At 45.1% G+C, this 21,368-nt stretch overlaps 1 protein-coding gene and 1 long non-coding RNA gene across 4 annotated transcripts in view; one reads left to right on the forward strand and one right to left on the reverse strand.

Annotated features, from left to right (window-relative positions):
- The window catches only part of LOC135031742 (uncharacterized), a 205,846-nt gene that overhangs the window by 77,355 nt on the left and 107,123 nt on the right, over nucleotides 1–21,368 (forward strand). The gene's annotated exons all lie outside the window — the stretch shown is intronic.
- INTS2 (integrator complex subunit 2) overlaps nucleotides 1–21,368 on the reverse strand; it is a 244,818-nt gene that overhangs the window by 9,834 nt on the left and 213,616 nt on the right. For all 3 annotated transcript variants that reach the window (XM_063954030.1, XM_063954028.1, XM_063954029.1), the window contains exons 17-21: nucleotides 19,187–19,388; nucleotides 12,911–13,036; nucleotides 12,619–12,823; nucleotides 12,343–12,522; nucleotides 11,128–11,235 (exon numbers count right to left, since the gene is read on the reverse strand). In XM_063954030.1, the coding sequence (XP_063810100.1) occupies nucleotides 11,128–11,235; nucleotides 12,343–12,522; nucleotides 12,619–12,823; nucleotides 12,911–13,036; nucleotides 19,187–19,388 (821 nt within the window). The remainder of the gene's footprint in view (nucleotides 1–11,127; nucleotides 11,236–12,342; nucleotides 12,523–12,618; nucleotides 12,824–12,910; nucleotides 13,037–19,186; nucleotides 19,389–21,368) is intronic.

Genomic DNA, 21,368 nt, shown 5'->3' on the forward strand with positions numbered 1-21,368 from the left:
TGCATGAAATCTGCCGACTGGAATTGCTTCGAAGGAAGTCACCATTTTTCTACCATGGCCCTTGTGCAATGATGCACTGATTTTAGGAGGTTCCTGACTAGCTCGGATAACTCCCTGGCTTTCTCTTCCGGGAGAAACACCTTTTTCTGGACTGTGTCCAGAATCATCCCTAAGCACAGGAGACTTGTTGTCGGGATCAGCTGCGATTTTGGAATATTTAGAATCCACCCCTGCTGTTGTAACAGTATCCGAGATAGTGCTACTCCGACCTCCAACTGTTCCCTGGACTTTGCCCTTATCAGGAGATCGTCCAAGTAAGGGATAATTAAGACGCCTTTTCTTCGAAGAAGAACCATCATTTCGGCCATTACCTTGGTAAAGACCCGGGGTGCCGTAGACAATCCAAACGGCAGCGTCTGAAACTGATAGTGACAGTTCTGTACCACGAACCTGAGGTACCCTTAGTGATAAGGGCAAATTTGGGACATGGAGGTAAGCATCCCTGATGTCTCGGGACACCAGATAGTCCCCTTCTTCCCGGTTCGTTATCACTGCTCTGAGTGACTCCATCTTGATTTGAACCTTTGTAAGTGTTCAAATTTTTTTAGATTTAGAATAGGTCTCACCTAGCCTTCTGGCTTCAGTACCACAATATAGTGTGGAATAATACCCCCTATTCTTGTTGTAGGAGGGGTAATTTAATTATCACCTGCTGGGAATACAGCTCGTGAATTTTTTCCCATACTGCCTCCTTGTCGGAGGGAGACCTTGGTAAAGCAGACTTCAGGAGCCTGCGCAGGGGAAACGTCTCGACATTCCAAACTGTACCCCTGGGATACTACTTGTAGGATCCAGGGGTCCTGTACGGTCTCAGCGTCATGCTGAGAGCTTGTCAGAAGCGGTGGAACGCTTCTGTTCCTGGGAATGGGCTGCCTGCTGCAGTCTTCTTCCCTTTCCTCTATCCCTGGGCAGATATGACTCTTATAGGGACGAAAGGACTGAAGCTGAAAAGACGGTGTCTTTTTCTGCAGAGATGTGACTTAGGGTAAAAACGGTGGATTTTCCAGCAGTTGCCGTGGCCACCAGGTCCGATGGACCGACCCCAAATAACTCCTCTTCCTTTATACGGCAATACACCTTTGTGCCGTTTGGAATCTGCATCACCTGACCACTGTCGTGTCCATAAACATCTTCTGGCAGATATGGACATCGCACTTACTCTTGATGCCAGAGTGCAAATATCCCTCTGTGCATCTCGCATATATAGAAATACATCCTTTAAATGCTCTATAGTCAATAAAATACTGTCCCTGTCAAGGGTATCAATATTTCTCTAACGTCCTAGTGGATGCTGGGACTCCGTCAGGACCATGGGGAATAGCGGGCTCCGCAGGAGACAGGGCACATCTAAAAAAGCTTTTAGGTCACATGGTGCGTACTGGCTCCTCCCCCTATGACCCTCCTCCAAGCCTCAGTTAGGTTTTTGTGCCCGTCCGAGAGGGTGCAATCTAGGTGGCTCTCCTAAAGAGCTGTTTAGAAAAGTTTTTTTTTAGGTTTCAATCTCAGTGATTCCTGCTGGCAACAGGATCACTGCATCGAGGGACTTAGGGGAGAGATTTCCAACTCACCTGCGTGCAGGATGGATTGGAGTCTTAGGCTACTGGACACTTAGCTCCAGAGGGAGTCGGAACACAGGTCAGCCTGGGGTTCGTCCCGGAGCCGCGCCGCCGATCCCCCTTACAGACGCTGAAGAGACGGCAGAACGGAGGTCCGGAAAGCAGGCGGCAGAAGACTCCTCAGTCTTCTTGAAGGTAGCGCACAGCACGGCAGCTGTGCGCCATTGTTGTCACACGGCTCACTGACTCAGTCACGGAGGGTGCAGGGCGCTGCTGGGGGCGCCCTGGGCAGCAATATAATTACCTTTAGTGGCAAAATAAATACATCACATATAGCCATTAAGGCTATATGTATGTATTTTAACCCAGGCCAGTTTCTTAAAAACCGGGGAAAAGCCCGCCGAAAAAGGGGCGGAGCTTATTCTCCTCAGCACTCAGCGCCATTTTCCTGCTCAGCTCCGCTGGTGAGGAAGGCTCCCAGGTCTCTCCCCTGCACTGCACTACAGAAACAGGGTAACAAAGAGAAGGGGGGCATAAATTGGCGATATTTATATATTAAGAGCGCATATATAGTAAACAACACCTTCTAGGGTTGTTTATATACATTTATAGCGCTTTTGGTGTGTGCTGGCAAACTCTCCCTCTGTCTCCCCAAAGGGCTAGGGGGTCCTGTCTTCGATTAGAGCATTCCCTGTGTGGCTGCTGTGTGTCGGTACGTGTGTGTCGACATGTATGAGGACGATGTTGGTGTGGAGGCAGAGCAATTGCCGATGATGGTAATGTCACCCCCTAGGGAGTCGACACCGGAATGGATGGCTTTAGTTATGGAATTACGTGATAATGTCAGCACATTACAAAAGTCAGTTGACGAAATAAGACGCCCGGCAAACCAGTTAGTACCGGTTCAGGCGTCTCAGACACCGTCAGGGGCTGTAAAACGTCCTTTACCTCAGTCAGTCGACACGGGTACCGACAGATGAATCTAGTGTCGACGGTGAAGAAACAAACGTATTTTCCAATAGGGCCACACGTTATATGATCACGGCAATGAAGGAGGCTTTGCAGATCTCTGATACTGCTGGTACCTCAAAAAGGGGTATTATGTGGGGGGTGAAAAAACTACCTGTATTTTTTCCAGAATCAGAGGAATTGAATGACGTGTGTGATGAAGCGTGGGTTAACCCCGATAGAAAACTGCTAATTTCCAAGAAGTTATTGGCATTATACCCTTTCCCACCAGAGGTTAGGGCGCGCTGGGAAACACCCCCTAGGGTGGATAAGGCGCTCACACGTTTATCAAAGCAAGTGGCGTTGCCGTCTCCTGATACGGCCGCCCTCAAGGATCCAGCAGATAGGAGGCTGGAAACTACACTGAAGAGTATATACACACATACTGGTGTTATACTGCGACCGGCAATAGCCTCAGCCTGGATGTGCAGTGCTGGGGTAGTGTGGTTGGATTCTCTGACTGAAAATATTGATACCCTGGATAGGGACAGTATTTTATTGACTCTAGAGCAATTAAAGGATGCTTTCCTTTATATGCGAGATGCTCAGAGGGATGTTTGTACTCTAGCAAGTAAGTAAGCGCGATGTCCATATCTGCCAGAAGAAGTTTATGGACGCGACAGTGGTCAGGTGATGCGGATTCCAAGAGGCATATGGAAGTATTGCCATATAAAGGAGAGGAATTGTTTGGGGTCGGTCTTTCGGACCTGGTGGCCACGGCAACTGCCGGCAAATCCACTTTTTTACCTCAGACCCCCTCCCAACAGAAAAAGACACCGTCTTTTCAGCCGCAGTCCTTTCGCTCCTATAAAAAGCGACCAAAAGGACAGTCTTATCTGCCGCGAGGCAGAGGAAAGGGTAAGAAAGGGCAGCAAGCAGCCCCTGCCCAGGAACAGAAGCCCGCCCCGGCTTCTACAAAGCCATCAGCATGACGCTGGGGCTTTACAAGCGGACTCAGGAACGGTGGGGGGTCGACTCAAGATTTTCAGCAATCAATGGGTTCACTCACAAGTGGACCCGTGGGTCCTGCAGATAGTATCTCAGGGTTACATGCTGGAGTTCGAAAGGTCTCCCCCTCGCCGGTTCCTAAAGTCTGCTTTACCAACGTCTCCCTCAGAAAGGACGTCGGTTTTGGAAGCCATTCACAAGCTGTATTCTCAGCAAGTGATAGTCAAGGTACCCCTCCTACAACAGGGAAAGGGGTATTATTCCACACTATTTGTGGTACCGAAACCGGACGGTTCGGTAAGGCCTATTCTAAATCTGAAATCCTTGAACCTGTACATAAAGAAATTCAAGTTCAAGATGGAGTCACTCAGAGCAGTGATAGCGAATCTGGAAGAAGGAGACTTCATGGTGTCCTTGGACATAAAAGATGCTTATCTACATGTCCCGATTTACCCCTCACACCAAGGGTATCTCAGGTTCGTGATACAAGACTGTCATTATCAGTTTCAAACGCTGCCGTTTGGGTTGTCCACGGCCCCTCGGGTCTTTACCAAGGTAGTGACCGAAATGATGGTTCTTCTACGAAGAAAAGGCGTATTAATTATCCCTTACTTGGACGATCTCCTGATAAGGGCAAAGTCCAGAGAACAGCTGGAAGTCGGTGTAGCGCTAACACAAGTAGTGCTTCAGCAACACGGGTGGATTCTAAATCTTCCAAAATCTCAATTGACCCCGACAACACATCTGCTGTTCCTGGGCATGATTCTGGACACGGTTCAGAAAAAGGTATTTCTCCCGGAAGAGAAAGCAAGGGAGTTATCCGAACTTGTCAAGAACCTCCTAAAACCAGGAACTGTGTCAGTACATCAATGCACAAGAGTCCTGGGAAAGATGGTGGCTTCGTACGAAGCGATTCCATTCGGCAGATTCCATGCACGAACATTTCAGTGGGATCTGCTGGACAAATGGTCCGGATCGCATCTGCACATGCATCAGCGGATAACACTGTCACCGAGAACAAGGTTGTCTCTCCTGTGGTGGTTGCAGACTGCCCATCTGTTAGTGGGCCGCAGATTCGGCATACAGGACTGGGTCCTGGTGACTACGGATGCCAGCCTACGAGATTGGGGAGCAGTCACAAAGGGAAGAAACTTCCAGGGCGTGTGGTCAAACCTGGAGACGTCTCTTCACATAAATATACTGGAGCTAAGAGCGATCTACAATGCTCTAAGCCTGGCAAAATCGCTGCTTCAGGGTCAGCCGGTGTTGATCCAGTCCGACAACATCACGGCAGTCGCCCACGTAAACCGACAAGGCGGCACGAGAAGCAGGAGTGCAATGGCAGAAGCTGCAAGGATTCTGCGCTGGGCGGAGAATCATGTCGTAGCACTGTCAGCAGTGTTCATCCCGGGAGTGGACAACTGGGAAGCAGATTTCCTCAGCAGACACGACCTTCACCCGGGAGAGTGGGGACTTCATCCAGAAGTTTTCCACATGATTGTGAACCGTTGGGAAAAACCAAGGGTGGACATGATGGCGTCTCGCCTCAACAAAAAATTGGACAGGTATTGCGCCAGGTCAAGAGACCCTCAGGCAATAGCTGTGGACGCTCTGGTAACACCGTGGGTGTACCAGTCAGTGTATGTGTTCCCTCCTCTGCCTCTCATACCAAAGGTACTGAGAATTATACGGAAAAGAGGAGTAAGAACAATACTGGTAGCTCCGGACTGGCCAAGAAGAACTTGGTATCCGGAACTTCAAGAGATGCTCACGGAGGATCCGTGGCCTCTACCTCTAAGAAGGGATCTGCTTCAGCAGGGACCTTGTATGTTCCAAGACTTACCGCGGCTGCGTTTGACGGCATGGCGGTTGAACGCCGGATTCTAAAAGAGAAGGGCATTCCTGAGGAAGTTATTCCTACTTTAATTAAAGCCAGGAAAGAAGTGACCGCACAACATTATCACCGCATTTGGAGAAAATATGTTGCGTGGTGTGAGGCCAAGAAGGCTCCAACGGAAGAATTTCAATTGGGTCGATTCTTACATTTCCTGCAAGCAGGATTGTCTATGGGCCTCAAATTGGGGTCCATTAAAGTTCAAATTTCGGCCTTATCAATTTTATCCAGAAGGAATTGGCGTCAGTGCCTGAAGTACAAACTTTTGTCAAAGGTGTACTACATATACAACCCCCAATAGTGCCTCCAGTGGCACCGTGGGATTTGAACGTGGTTCTAAATTTTCTCAAATCTCATTGGTTTGAGCCTTTAAAATCGGTAGATTTAAAATACCTTACATGGAAGGTAACCATGCTGTTGGCCCTGGCTTCAGCCAGGAGAGTTTCGGAGTTGGCAGCTTTGTCATACAAAAGCCCATATCTGATATTCCATTCGGACAGGGCAGAATTGAGGACACGTCCTCAATTTCTCCCTAAGGTGGTTTCGGCATTTCACTTGAACCAGCCTATTGTGGTGCCTGCGGCTACTAGCGACTTGGAGGACTCCAAGTTACTGGACGTTGTCAGAGCATTAAAAATATATATTTCAAGGACAGCTGGAGTCAGAAAATCTGACTCGTTGTTTACATTGTATGCACCCAACAAGTTGGGTGCTCCTGCGTCTAAACAGACGATTGCACGTTGGATATGTAGTACAATCCAACTTGCACATTCTGTGGCATGCCTGCCACAGCCTAAATCTGTAAAGGCCCATTCCACAAGGAAAGTGGGCTCATCCTGGGCGGCTGCCCGAGGAGTCTCAGCATTACAACTTTGCCGAGCAGCTACGTGGTCAGGGGAGAACACGTTTGTAAAATTTTACAAATTTGATACTCTGGCTAAAGAGGACCTGGAGTTCTCTCATTCGGTGCTGCAGAGTCATCCGCACTCTCCCGCCCGTTTGGGAGCTTTGGTATAATCCCCATGGTCCTGACGGAGTCCCAGCATCCACTAGGACGTTAGAGAAAATAAGAATTTACTTACCGATAATTCTATTTCTCATAGTCCGTAGTGGATGCTGGGCGCCCATCCCAAGTGCGGATTGTCTGCAATGCTTGTACATAGTTATTGTTACAAAAATCGGGTTATTACGGTTGTTGTGAGCCATCTGTTCAGAGGCTACTTCGTTTGTGTTATCATACTGTTAACTGGGTTCAGATCACAAGTTGTACGGTGTGATTGGTGTGGCTGGTATGAGTCTTACCCGGGATTCAAGATCCTTCCTTATTGTGTACGCTCGTCCGGGCACAGTACCTAACTGAGGCTTGGAGGAGGGTCATAGGGGGAGGAGCCAGTACGCACCATGTGACCTAAAAGCTTTTTTAGATGTGCCCTGTCTCCTGCGGAGCCCGCTATTCCCCATGGTCCTGACGGAGTCCCAGCATCCACTACGGACTATGAGAAATAGAATTATCGGTAAGTAAATTCTTATTTTTTAGTCAGGGAATCCGACCAAGCCACCCCAGCTCTGCACATCCAGGCTGAGGCGATCGCTGGTCGCAGTATAACACCAGTATGTGTGTATATACTTTTTATGATATTTTTCCAGCCTCCTGTCAGCTGGCTCCTTGAGGACGGCCCTATCTATAGACGGTACCGCCACTTGTTCTGATAAGCGTGTGAGCGCCTTATCCACCCTAAGAGGTGTTTCCCAACGCGCCCTAACTTCTGGCGGGAAAGGGTATACCGCCCATATTTTCTATCGGGGGGAACCCACGCATCATCACACACTTCATTTAATTTATCTGATTCAGGAAAAACTACGGTAGTTTTTTCACATCCCACATAATACCCTCTTTTGTGGTACTTGTAGTATCAGAAATATGTAACACCTCCTTCATTGCCCTTAACGTGTGGCCCTAATAAGGAATACGTTTGTTTATTCACCGTCGACACTGGATTCAGTGTCCCTGTCTGTGTCTGTGTCGACCGACTAAAGTAAACGGGCGTTTTAAAACCCCTGACGGTGTTTTTGAGACGTCTGGACCGGTACTAATTGTTTGTCGGCCGTCTCATGTCGTCAACCGACCTTGGCGCGTGTTGACATTATCACGTAATTCCCTAAATAAGCCATCCATTCCGGTGTCGACTCCCTAGAGAGTGACATCACCATTACAGGCAATTTGCTCCGCCTCCTCACCAACATCGTCCTCATACATGTCGACACACACGTACCGACACACAGCACACACACAGGGAATGCTCTGATAGAGGACAGGACCTACTAGCCCTTTGGAGAGACAGAGGGAGAGTTTGCCAGCACACACCAAAAACGCTATAATTATATAGGGACAACCTTATATAAGTGTTTTCCCTTATAGCATCTTTTTTATATATTTCTAACGCCAAATTAGTGCCCCCCCTCTCTGTTTTAACCCTGTTTCTGTAGTGCAGTGCAGGGGAGAGCCTGGGAGCCTTCCCTCCAGCCTTTCTGTGAGGGAAAATGGCGCTGTGTGCTGAGGAGATAGGCCCCGCCCCTTTTTCGGCGGCCTCGTCTCCCGCTCTTAACGGATTCTGGCAGGGGTTAAATATCTCCATATAGCCCCCGGAGGCTATATGTGAGGTATTTTTAGCCAAAAAAGGTTTTCATTTGCCTCCCAGGGCGCCCCCCTCCCAGCGCCCTGCACCCTCAGTGACTGCCGTGTGAAGTGTGCTGAGAGGAAAATGGCGCACAGCTGCAGTGCTGTGCGCTACCTTAAGACGACTGAGGAGTCTTCTGCCGCCGATTCTGGACCTCTTCTCGTTTCAGCATCTGCAAGGGGGCCGGCGGCGAGGCTCCGGTGACCATCCAGGCTGTACCTGTGATCGTCCCTCTGGAGCTAATGTCCAGTAGCCAAGAAGCCAATCCATCCTGCACGCAGGTGAGTTCACTTCTTCTCCCCTAAGTCCCTCGTTGCAGTGATCCTGTTGCCAGCAGGACTCACTGTAAAATAAAAAACCTAAGCTAAACTTTTCTAAGCAGCTCTTTAGGAGAGCCACCTAGATTGCACCCTTCTCGGCCGGGCACAAAAATCTAACTGAGGCTTGGAGGAGGGTCATAGGGGGAGGAGCCAGTGCACACCACCTGATCCTAAAGCTTTACTTTTTGTGCCCTGTCTCCTGCGGAGCCGCTATTCCCCATGGTCTTTTCAGGAACCCCAGCATCCACTAGGACGATAGAGAAATATGTATTACTGTATATCTTATATCCATCTATGCATCCTCTACAGTCTGGATGTACTGTATATACATCATATCCAGTTGTCAGTATACCTGCTGAAAATGCTTTGCGCATAAATGCTTCAGTGTTCCAAAGAGAACCGTAACTACTAGGTCTGTGCACATCTAACAAGGATACTCACTGGAAATAGCGCAAATATGACCACACCAATCTGATATACTCCATCCTGTTTATCTGCTATGGGGCAAAACATGTTTTATTTACCCAGCCAGCCTACCTGCATCGCTGCACAATGGATGAGGCACCATGTTCTTTAACTCACCTGGACATGACAGCTAACCTAGGCATGGTTAGTTATAGACTGCCATGTGGGGTTTCTTTAGTTAAAGATCTGATTGATTTCCTTAGCAATAAAAGATTCATTATTTTGATTATACAAACCCATGGAGTACAGTAACACCTTTACATCCAGGGTATATTTACGATATAAAGGACACTTGGCTAGCAAGTGTAAGTATAATATGAGTAGTTAGATAGAAAAGGAAAGGGTTACATCTTTTTCATCTTTACAGTAAAGAATCTCACAACACAGGACTTTTATGTATTAGAAAAAGGAATATGTGCGAGATTCATGTTCTTTGAAAGGCCTGCAAGTAGGTTTTGGCCTGCCACTGTTCTGCAGAACTAGAAATGGAGTTTGAACTGGGTTCTGTCCCAATATAAAAAATGCCATATCTCAATCCAAACAACTGCATGCTGCTACCTCTCAATTTAACACATTGCTGCTTAATATGGACTATTACTGCACTTTGTCCTCACTCATTTTGCAGTATGTCACCCTATATCTGGAATACACCGACGGCCTTCCATGTCTATCCATACTGCCACATCATGGATCCCCTATTCTACCATTGCTCCCAAATCACACTAACCCAATATCTTTGCCTACTCCAACCACTGTACTTTTTTAATGTAATTTCTCACTGCTTGTTGCACTTCTATGAAGTGCTCATCCTGCTGCTGTATACCTCCTGCCCATACGCAGTGCTCCTTAGGTAGCTGTTTTTCATTTTATTTCCATGTATTGCAGTGTAATATATAGTGCAGACAAGATGGTTGCCTCATCTGGTAATCGTTTATATAGGATGTACAATGCATGTTTCTGATGATTTTACAAGGTTCATTTAGCTCATCCAGTATATTTACTTCCCCATGATGTGTGATCTCTTCCGGGCATTGCCTATTCTACCTAGTGCAATCCTATGTAGAGCTACTAACACGTATCCATTGCGTGTAGTATAATCCCTAGAAATGATGACCCCAAAATGCCTGACACACTTTTGTGTTATAATTATGATTTCTGTATTGTATGCAAATATAAACCTCTGTATTACATTCATAGTATCTGTATTTTATAAAAATGTGAACATCTGTAGTATCCATCAAGAGCCTCGAGTCCTACTGTAGAAAAGTGCTACATAAATAAAAAAATAACTTTATTCTATTTTTATTAATAATGAAAGTGCCCAATATGATTTCAAATGAGAGTGGCTGGAGGGGTGTGGCGGTAATAGAGGAGAAAGACAGTTTCTCATCGTCTGTGATGACAATTTTATAATAAAGGTCTGACTACGTGTAAGAAAGAATTGATTTTACTGTATGTGATCTACATATACACATGAATGACATCTCTAAAGTGCACCACATGTGTAATAAGGAATAAAACTCAGTCTAGTATTGTCTACCAGAGTCACAGGTTATTGTAGCATTATGTTACAATTACAAAAGACTGTTTCTTCTCTGGGATCCAGACTATAGATCTGCAACGTCTAGATCAACACCATATGGTTGACATGCATTAGGTCGACATGGGCAATAGATCAACATATGAAAGGTCGACACTGGATAAGGTTGACAGGTTCAAATGGTCGACATGGCAATGGTCAACATATGTTTGTTTGTTTTGCTTTTCCATCCTTGACTATTCATGCCAACAATCATAACCTTTAGTAACCTTGTGTCGAACGTAGCGGAACAAGATACTGTGCCCGAAGTGTGCATGCAAGGGGATGCATTTCTACAAATGGTGATCCCAGATGAAAAAACTATCAACATAAACCCCCGAAATGCAAAAAACAAAACAAACCATGTGACGACATTTTTTGTGTCGTCCATTTCCACGTCAACATTTTGAACCTGTTGACCTTTTGTACTAGACTGTCTTTTCTAGTGTCTACCTTTCATATATCAACCTTTCGTCCATGTCAACCTTTTGTATGTCAACTATATGGGGTCAACCTAATGACTGTAGACCTTGTATACCACACCCTGCTTCTCTACCCTTTTCCTGAAGCTACTGAAATATGTAAAGTCACAAAACATGGTAAAAATAACATAAGTGACCTGTTTCTCTAGTTCAGGCTGAGCTATAAGCTCAGGAATAAAATCCAGACAGATATGCATTGAGGGGATTCCTGCAACAGTCAGAGGCAGCAGCTGGCATGGATAGCCCTGAGGGGAAAAAAAAAAAAAAAAGCAAGAAACACAGGAATTAATTAAAGGTACATTCATTAAGAAATAAATTAATCCCTTAATGATGGGAAACATTTCATCTTTCATGACCAGACACATTTTGTTAAATTTACAATCCGTATTGTCCAATTTAAACTGGAGCTAATAACTTACAAACCAACAACTATTAGACACAGCACGCCTGGGTCAGGTTCCGGTCAAGATGCCGGAATCCTGACGCCAGAATTCTAACACCAGTCAGAATACAGATGCCAGAATCCCTAAAAGGTCAGGACACTGACGCCGGAATCCCGACAGCCGTCATTCAGTCCATGAGTACAGCGTGTTAGGTTTAGACGCCACGCTGGGAGTTTAGGGTTAGGCTGTGGGGAGGGTAGGGGGGGTAGGGTTAGGCACCACCAGGGGTGGGGAGGTTAGGTTTAGGCACTAAGGGTGGAGGGTTAGGTTTAGGCTGCAGGAAAGAGGGGATTAGGTTTATGGGAGGTTAGGGTTAGGCTGCTGGGAGGTTAGTGGTTAGCAAAGAGGGGAGAACACAGGTAGCTCACCCCTGTCAGGATTTCAATTGTCGAGATGCCAGCGTTGGTATACTAAATGCAGGCATCTCGACTGCTGGTAACTCATGCCCAACCCCCTGGGTCTTAGTGCAAGTTGGCTGCTGCTTAAGGTGATGTCCTTGTAACACAGAAATGGCATGCACTCCGGATTAGAGACATACAGGAACTGAACAAAAGTAATTTGCCACATAGCAGGGTCCAGCAATAGTGGGACACTTGTAAGAGTGAAGACCATTAACTGTAATCGCTGTCTATTAACTGTTATTTTGGAGATTTAATTTATAAATGTTTTAGTTGTAAGAATGGGTTTACATTATTAAAGCATAATCCTTATCATAAGTGATACTTGTTCTTTCTGCAACAAAGAAATAAACTTCACAATTTCTAACACTTTTTAATTATTTCCACTGTCAAGTCACTGCACCACATTCCCCACCCAAATTCTGTTGTAATTTTGACATTTTAAATACTACCATTGAAATCAACTTCTAAAGCTCAGAGAATAAGTAAAGACTGGAGATAGAATCAATACCTGAAAATGCACAAGCTTAGCAATATTTGGGTCCGCTATGAACATCTGATGGAGCAGACAACAGATTAGGCACTGCACCTCACGCAGGTTACAGAGCAGGCTCTCCTCTCCTTCCAGTTGCTCCTGACTCTCCTCTGAAGGAAGACAAATCTCCAGCAAGATTTGCACTGCGGCACTATCCTAATTAGAAGACACATTCAATCAAAGTGTAGCCTGTTTCCTACAAGGGGCACTGTGCAGCAAGACCAAGAAACTTATTACGTCTTGACAAGTTACCTGGGCTGAGAGCAGTGCGTTTTTCAGCTCTTCTCTAGTAACCTCCATTGTTTCTGCCTGTCCTGCTAGAGACCCTATTGTGTTACTAGGAGAAGGTTTAATATCCTGGTCAGCAGTCTCTTTGAGATAAGAGTTTAGGTAAGCTTTAGAAGCTAAAAGGTATCCATTCAGCATGTGTAGGGTGACATCCATTAGCGGTGGGCATCTGGAAACAGGAAAAGAAAAACTAGAGGTAGTAAACCATGCAAAACCAATCTATCCATGTCTCTTAACACTGCAAATACAAACTAACCTCAGCACTCGGGCATCACATCTGAGAACAATCAAGGGGTCAATCATGAGATCATTCTGTGTGTATTTATGCTGCCGAGCCAGTTTCAGTGATGGCTGTAATGCATTCACCGTCATCACCCACAATCTGTAAGTTAAAACAGGAGACATAATGCATCAGATATGAAAATCTGATCTCCGATTTCAACATGGACAAAGATAAAACTGGATTACATAGTCATGTATTAGACATTCAGCCTTATGCAGGCCATACATCAGTTGTCTGTTTGGAATGATAATCTGGCAGTGTGTGGGGGCAGACAATAATGTCTGTCCAAATAGTTGGGAAAATGAAACAGGTTGATTTTTCCCAACTAATTATTCTAGTATAGGGGGAACTTTCCCTCTCAACTGAATAGGTAGGTGGACAGTGACCAGCAGTGTCTGCCTACTTTTGTCACCATCCACATGCCTATCACTGCCCCTGTCAGTCCGGGATCAGCAGCAGCGGTGGTGGTGGTGCAGGAGCCAGGAGAAGGATCAGGGGCAGCTGTGGCAATCCATCAGTCCGCACTCCTGGGATCTGTGCGCCACTCACCATGCACTGAGAGAGGGGTACAATATTAGCAGCCAGAATTGCACTGCAATATTATGCAACACTAACAGCGGGAAGTATGATATAGCACAAGCAGAGACAGGAGCTCTGAAAGGGGCGGGGCTCTTGATTGAACGGTGACACATAATGCACATGCAATGCTGGGGGTGGTTCCTAACAACATAAAGTGTAGCCCACAGGCTACAACATGCTACCACCTGGTAGCTGCGGGGATTATTATCAGAGAGTGCTTTGCATGGAAAGCAATGGGGGCTGCTGCTGCCAGCAGGAATGAAGGGATTGCAGCAGGTGTCGCAGAGAGTGATACAGTAAGGCGATACCAAATATTTGCAGATGGGGGGAGTGGCCTGGACGGGCATGGTGTAGGAGTCTGACTCCTTAGCTCTTCTGCACATATATCTGCCAATGACTATCCTATGACTTCTGTCCGGATCCTGGCACCAGTATCTGCTGGCCTACTTATCTCTCTATGCTCCAGGAGACCTTCGGCCTGCCTGTGACTGGTGGTGGTTGTGCTGCAGGAGAGGACTGTTCTTCCTTGCAGTGTCTCCGGACTGTGGGCGCCATTTTGGAATTGGGCCATGGCACCTCTGGGCACCAGTGTTGTGTCTACAGTCTACATCTCTGAGGTGGTGGGGGTCTCTGCTGCTGGCTAATACAGGCTCTCTGGGTCACAGGCTCTTGGTGGATCCCCGCTATTCAATCAGCCGCCATCTTTGATTTTCAGCTCTGCAACAGTGAGGCTACGTTTTGTGGAGTGGGGTCGCCATCTCGTAGAAATATACTGCACTACCTCTCTGCATAGTGTCCTGTGTCCATCTCCTGTGAGGTTCTGCACTACCCTGATTTCCTGCTTGCTACAGGTACTTCTTGTGTGGCTATAACATCTCTGGATATTCTGGATCAAATCCTTCAAGCTAAAACTGACTCAGGGGAGAGGCTTGTGGCTCAGAAGGCGAGATTACATTCTGAGATGTCTTTTTCCTATTATGATTTGCCACTAAAGCAGGATCAACTTATTAAAATTGATACTTGTATTCCCACTATGGAAGGATGGGATACCCTTGTTGCTGGGCAGCTGACCTCCCTCAAGTCCCGGAAAGTAGCGTATCAGGATCCCATTTGCCTCTATTGACGGATGTTTCAGCACCATCTCATCTCCTCTTCAGTTTGCTGTTAAAAGTGCTCAAAACATCTTTTCTTCCAGCTTTGTAGACTTCCCTTTGAGTCTTGTTGGACGACGTATCCAGACAACACTGCCATTATTTCAAGATGTTTCGGTTTAATCGTATTTTCCCTCAATTTGCTACTGGCGGGACCAACTGCATGTCTCTGCAATCTCTTTTGTTGGGTGGTTCTCTGGGAACCCAATGCACGATATCTCAATTTTGTAAATCCTGTTATTGACTGCCTTGCCGGGACTGGAACAACGGTATTAAATTTGGCTGTTTCATGGGCCTCTGGGTGGGACAACCCTCCCTGAATTGTTATGTACTGTACTTCTGTTTCTATATCCTTATTTGCAACATGCAATAGCCATATTATCTTTGTTTTTCTTTCATTTATTTCTGTTAAGGCTCTGTCCATCGTGCGTTTGAATACTGTGTTTTGGGAGTCTTCTGGTGGTCCCCTTTTGATCCTGGGCTCCTTACACCATGCCCTTAAGGTACACGGGGTTGGTTGCCCCCAAGTTTTAGTATAGTAGCTTGGGGAGGGTTAATCGGGGATCCAGGTAGGACATAAGTTGGGGTTTTGGTTTTACGGGGTGGGGGAAATTGGGGTGGTGGTTGTTGTTTATTTAGTACATATTTGGGGATATTGGCCTAGCACACGTCTACCTTAGTCAATCAAGTTGGTACCTGAATGCTTAGGTTTAGTGTTAGGGGCTGGGACATAGATACACTTTGGTGATTCTCTTTACAGAGCCGAGTTTCTATTCACCACAACAATACCAATTATACCCCTTTCACACCGCAACCTCTGAACACAAGTTTTTTGCACACAAATGCGCATAGCTCGTGTTCATGTGCAGTGTGAAAGGTGCCAGGGTTGAAATACCGGGTCAGGTGACCCGATATTCCAACCTTGCTCTTGAGCAAGGTTGAACTCATGTTCAACCTGGCTCACTGTGCGGTGTGAATGGGAGCCGGGTCGATGTGACCCGTTTCCCGTTCACTCTCTATGTACGGCCTGATGTCAGCAACCCAGCAATATGCCGGGCTGCTGACTGCGGTGTGAAAGGCGCCTGAGGTGGGTCGCAACCTGGGAGCTCCTGTGTCAGGCTCCCGGGTGCGACCCATCTCAGGCGGTGTGAAAGGGGTATAACACTCCTGATTTAGTGTTGTGAGGGCCAAAATGGCGCCATTGGGTACCCGCTTCACTTTTATATTCTGTGGAGCTTTCCTATAAGTTTTGTCTTTTATTTTTCAGGTGGTGTACATAGCTTACATTTTTTTCATGCTATGTTCTGAGCTCCTATTATTGTGCCAACCTGTTCAACTAGACTCTTGCGTGTACCCACTATATTCTGTGAGCTGGCCTTGTATCCCTATTCTATGTCGTCTCTGTGGGTATAAATCTTAAAACTTAAACAAAAACGCAATTTAAAAAATATACTGTAGATTTGCGGTTAACCCCTGAAAACAGGTGTTTTCAGGAATGAAGCCGCAAATATTGAATAATATAGAAACATAGAATTTGTCGGCAGATAAGAACCACTTGGCCCATCTAGTCTGCCCCTTTTTTTTTTTTTTTTTAATATTATTTTTATCTCTAACCTTATTTGATCCTTATTTCTTTGTAAGGATATCCTTATGTCTATCCCATGCATGTTTAAATTGCTCTACTGTCTTAGCCTCTACCACCTCTGATGGGAGGCTATTCCACTTGTCCACTACCCTTTCTGTGAAATAATTTTTCAGCAAATTTCCCCTGAACCTCCCCCCCTCCAGTCTCAGTGCATGTCCTTGTGTCCTATTGCTTCTCTTCATTTGGAGAATGTTTCCCTCCTGGACTTTGTTAAAACCCTTGATATATTTGAAAGTTTCTATCATGTCCCCCCTTTCCCTTCTCTGCTCCAAACTATACATATTAAGATTTCTTAGTCTTTCTGGGTATGTTTTGTGATGTAGGCCATGCACCATTTTAGTTGCCCTCCTTTGTACAGTTTCTAATGTATTAATATCCTTTTGAAGATATGGCCTCCAGAACTGAATACAGTATTCTAGATGAGGCCGTACCAATGACCTATACAGTGGCATTATTACTTCTTTCTTTCTGCTGCTGATTCCTCTCCCAATGCAGCCAAGCATCTGATTAGCCTTCCTCATTGCCTTGTTACATTGCTTACCTGCCTTTAAGTCATCTGAAATAGTGACTCCTAGATCCCTTTCCTCCTCAGTAGTTTCCAGTATAGTGCCATTAATACTGTATTTAGCTTTAGGATTTTTGAGACCCAAGTGCATGATTTTGCATTTTTTGGCATTAAACTGTAATTGCCAAACTCTTGACCATTCCTCTAGTCTACCTAGATCCTCAATCATTTGTTTTACCCCACCTGGCGTGTCTACCCTGTTGCATACCTTTGTGTCATCTGCAAAAAGGCATACTTTCCCTTTAATGCCATTTGCAATGTCACCAATAAAGATATTAAAAAGCACTGGTCCAAGTACAGATCCCTGGGGTACTCCACTGGTAACATTTCCCTCCTGTGAATGCACTCCATTTACCACAACTCTCTGTTTTCTATCCTTCAACCAAGATCTTATCCATTCAATAATCCTAATATCCAATCCCAAATTTTCAAGTTTATTTAGCAGTCTGCGATGTGGAACTGTGTCAAAAGCCTTACTAAAGTCTAGATAAGCTATATCCATGGCTCCACCTTTATCCATCACTTTAGTCACACAATCAAAAAAGTCAATAAGATTTGTTTGACATGATCTCCCCCCAGTGAATCCATGCTGTTTGGGATCCAGTAAATTGCCGGATTTGAGATAATCTACAACTCTTTCTTTTAAGAGTGTTTCCATCAATTTCCCTACTACTGATGTAAGACTCACTGGTCTGTAGCTGTTTGCCTCTTCCTTGCTTCCACTTTTGTGCAGTGGGACTACGTTTGCTCTTTTCCAGTCCCCTGGAATTACTCCTGTAGCTAATGACTGGTTGAATAATTCTGTCAATGGTGCTACCAGCACCTCTTTAAGTTCTTTTAGTATCCTTGGATGTATCCCATCTGGCCCCATAGATTTGTCCACTTTCAGCTTTGAGAGTTCTGTTAGGACCTTCTCCTCTGTAAATGTACTTGTTTCATTTTCCTGAATATCCCTGCAACTTAACTGTGGCCCCTTCCCCTCTCTTTCAGTAGTAAATACTGAGCAAAAATAATCATTAAGATGATCTGCTATTAAATTGTCTCCTTCAACAAGACTCCCAGTGTCCGTCTTTAGTTTTATAATTCCACCTTTTGTTTTTCTCCTTTCGCTTATATACCTAATAAATAGGGCTCTATGTGTGTGTGAAGCCAGTTACACCGCATCTATCCCAGTGAATGGAGCATATGTTTTTAGCAATCTGTCTGTAAGAGATTGCGGTTACAAAACACATTCTGTACCCTGAAAAAAATGTGGAGCGTGTACTGTGTAACTAGGGTAGGAGTGTACTTAACTACCCACCTAAATACCTATAGTGTCAATAGTTCACAAACACATTACAATTATACTAGATATCATATATGTTTCCTCTCTGTAGGAATTATAGCAATATAATTCCACAATCAGCATTTCTTGTAATCGGTTTATTCAAAAGACGCAGAAGTAGGCAGACACTTTCCGCCTACTTCTGTGACATCACAAGTTGGAGAGAAGTTGGCTGGTGTGATGAAAAGTTGGTTAGGTGTGTTGGGCAGCGTTTTAGTTTTACAGACTAGTTGTTCAGTTGGATGGTTTGAGGAAAGCTGAACTGATGTATGGCCCACATTAGGGGTATACTTAATAATGTGCGGGTTTATAGAATTGGAGATGTTGCCAATAGCAACCAATCAGATTCTACTTATGTAACAACTTTTTGCTGCAGTCGCTCCAAATAGCCCCTCACGGAGTGCCAGTTCCTGTGAGACTCTGCTAATGTCGGGCATCTCTTTTGCAGAAAATGCATCTTAGATGCAACGCGATGTGACTAGGACTCACCAGGAGACTGTGCTGATTAATTTGATATGTGACATTTGTGCATCTGTATGCGACGGAGTCTGAATTTGCATGCAAAGTGCCACAGTGCAGTGGCTGCAGCTTTTTACCCCATCATGTTTTTTTGTGCTTCATATACAGACTCAGTCACACACACAGATATACAAGTGTTGAATATCAAATTAATCAGCAGAGTCACCTGGTGCATCTTAGTCACATTGCATTGCGACAGACACATTTTTGACAAAAAAAAAAAGATGGGCACGGGACCTGTCAGCTGACTCGCACCAGGCACTTCCCACTGTGTGGCGTATTGAGGCTAGATGTACGAGGATACAGCTGTTGCTAGAATCTGATTGGCTACTATGGGGGCAACATCTCCACTTCTAAAATGTTCACTTTAGTAACTATACTCCTTATTCTTAAGTGGAATATATCGTGAAAAATACATCAGTTTTTATTAGGCCAGTAGATTCTAAAGGAATAATATGAGTGCTACCTTCTGGGCATAACAGTGTTCAAGGTCATCCATAGCTTGTTGATGGTCTGAAGGATCCTGCGTGGAGCACCAACATTAAGAAGTTCGCTCATATTGGCAGTAAGTACTTCTGCATAGGGGATAAGGTCACTCGCACTAAGCAAAGTCAGGTGCTCTAGAATCTGCATCACTTGTGTATGGTTGCTTTGTAGCAGTAAAAATGCTAAAGAAAAAAAAAATGTTTTATAGAAAGACACAATAGTCAAAGACTGTAAAAATATATACTTTCTTTTCATCAGACACAAAAGAAACCTGCATAATTATTCAAGGTCTGCTGTAAAAACTTGTTCTGTTTATTGTAAAACCTATACGGCAGAACATTTGAATTTATATCACAAAAAGAGGAAGACACAATTTAAAAAAAACAAAAACAGAATTTGGTACTTACCGATAAATCCCTTTCTCTAAGTCCATATGGGACGCTGGAGTTTAGTACCATGGGTTATAGATGGGGTGATCAGGTGTGCCTGCATTTAAAATTTTTTAATGTGTGTGACTGGCTCCTCCCCCTCTATACCCCTCCCCAGACCAGTTAATAAACTGTGCCCGAGGAGAAACGGCAACCTGACCAACAGAGGAGGAGGTAAGCAAAACAGCCAAAAAGAGATCTCCATAAAACAGGATCAGAAGAAACATACATACACATATAACCATGCAAAATGACAGTAACGCAAGGAAACCTTGCAACTAGGTCCTAAGGACACCCAGCTACCCAGAACCACAGGGGCAACCAGGTATATAACCACACCGCCGGAAGAGAGCAGTGCAGGGTGGGCGTCCAGCTTCTCCTACGGACTAAGAGAAAGTGATTTATCGGTAAGTACCAAAATCCTGCTTTCTCTATCATCCATAGGGGACGCTGGAGTTAAGTACCATGGGGATGTCTCAGAGCTTCCCAAATGGGCGGGAGAGTGCTGAGAATTCTGGAAAACTGCAGTGTCAAGCCGAGACTCAAGGCCGCAACTGAGATACAGTAACTCTGGAGCGTGACAAAAGGATGTAAGGCAACCTAAGATGCAGTATGACCCAGAGTCAAACGATACAGTGACCCACCCAGACAACTGGGATACATATATCGCACCAATAGCCCTGCCAGCGAGCCAGACCTCATTTCAAGGCTAGCCTGGCAAGTATCGAAAGAGAAGTGGAAGGCATGAATGACAAATTTGTGAAAGTATGACAACACTGAACTACAAACAAGAAAGAATAAGTAGATGTATTAAAAAACTGAGCATCTGTTTTGTGTCTATCCTATTTAACCACTGTCTTGGTATAAATCAGTATTGCTGTTTGTTTTCAATTTATATTATACATTGATACAATTGTGTCAGAGCTGCTACTTTAGTGCTTCTATAAAGACCTTGGCATATTGCCCAGACTCCTTTGGGTTTAGATACAATTATGTGTCTCAGTCTTCAATAATGTAACAAAGTAATCCTGTATGTCTCAAAATATGCCATAATTGGCCAGAATAACATGTATTATAGAGACAGTTTGTTCTATTTTGAGGTTGTGTATTTGTGCAATACTAGCTAATAGACACATCCCATCTCTACATTTTCATTCATGATGACCAAGATAGTATTCACACTTAGGGGGGGTACTGACGGGGGATATGTGTGCTGAGCGATTTTAACACAGACCGCTCAGCACACATATCTCCCCCCGCTCAGCATAGCGCAATGTGCTGAGCGAAGGGGTGACGGACATGGGGGGCTCTCACTTCACACAGCGATGAAGTGAGCGACCCGCTAGAATGAGCCTGCATGCAGGCTCAATCTAGCACCGGCGATAGCGATCGCTATCGCTGGGGGCATACACACGACAGATCCCTGCTTAAAATCTAAGCAATCTAGTCAGATTGCTTAGATTTTAAACACGGATCTCTCCGTGTGTACCCCTCTTTAGTGTAATGGAGTGAGGAATCGCATATCAGGAGTATTAACAGTATCCCTCAGATTACCTCTCACATATAATGTCAGATGTGATGGCAAGTCATCACTTTTGTGTAATCTTAAATGTGGCACTAGTGTGCCCCTCACACAATATTAGATATATAGATAAGTTAGCACTTGCATATATTATAAGATATAGTGTTGGGATACCCCCCAGGGGCAAACGCAGGATTTGTAAAGGGGGGTTT

Source organism: Pseudophryne corroboree, chromosome 2 (genome assembly GCF_028390025.1).
Source record: "Pseudophryne corroboree isolate aPseCor3 chromosome 2, aPseCor3.hap2, whole genome shotgun sequence".
In the NCBI taxonomy this organism is placed as follows: Eukaryota; Metazoa; Chordata; class Amphibia; order Anura; family Myobatrachidae; genus Pseudophryne; species Pseudophryne corroboree.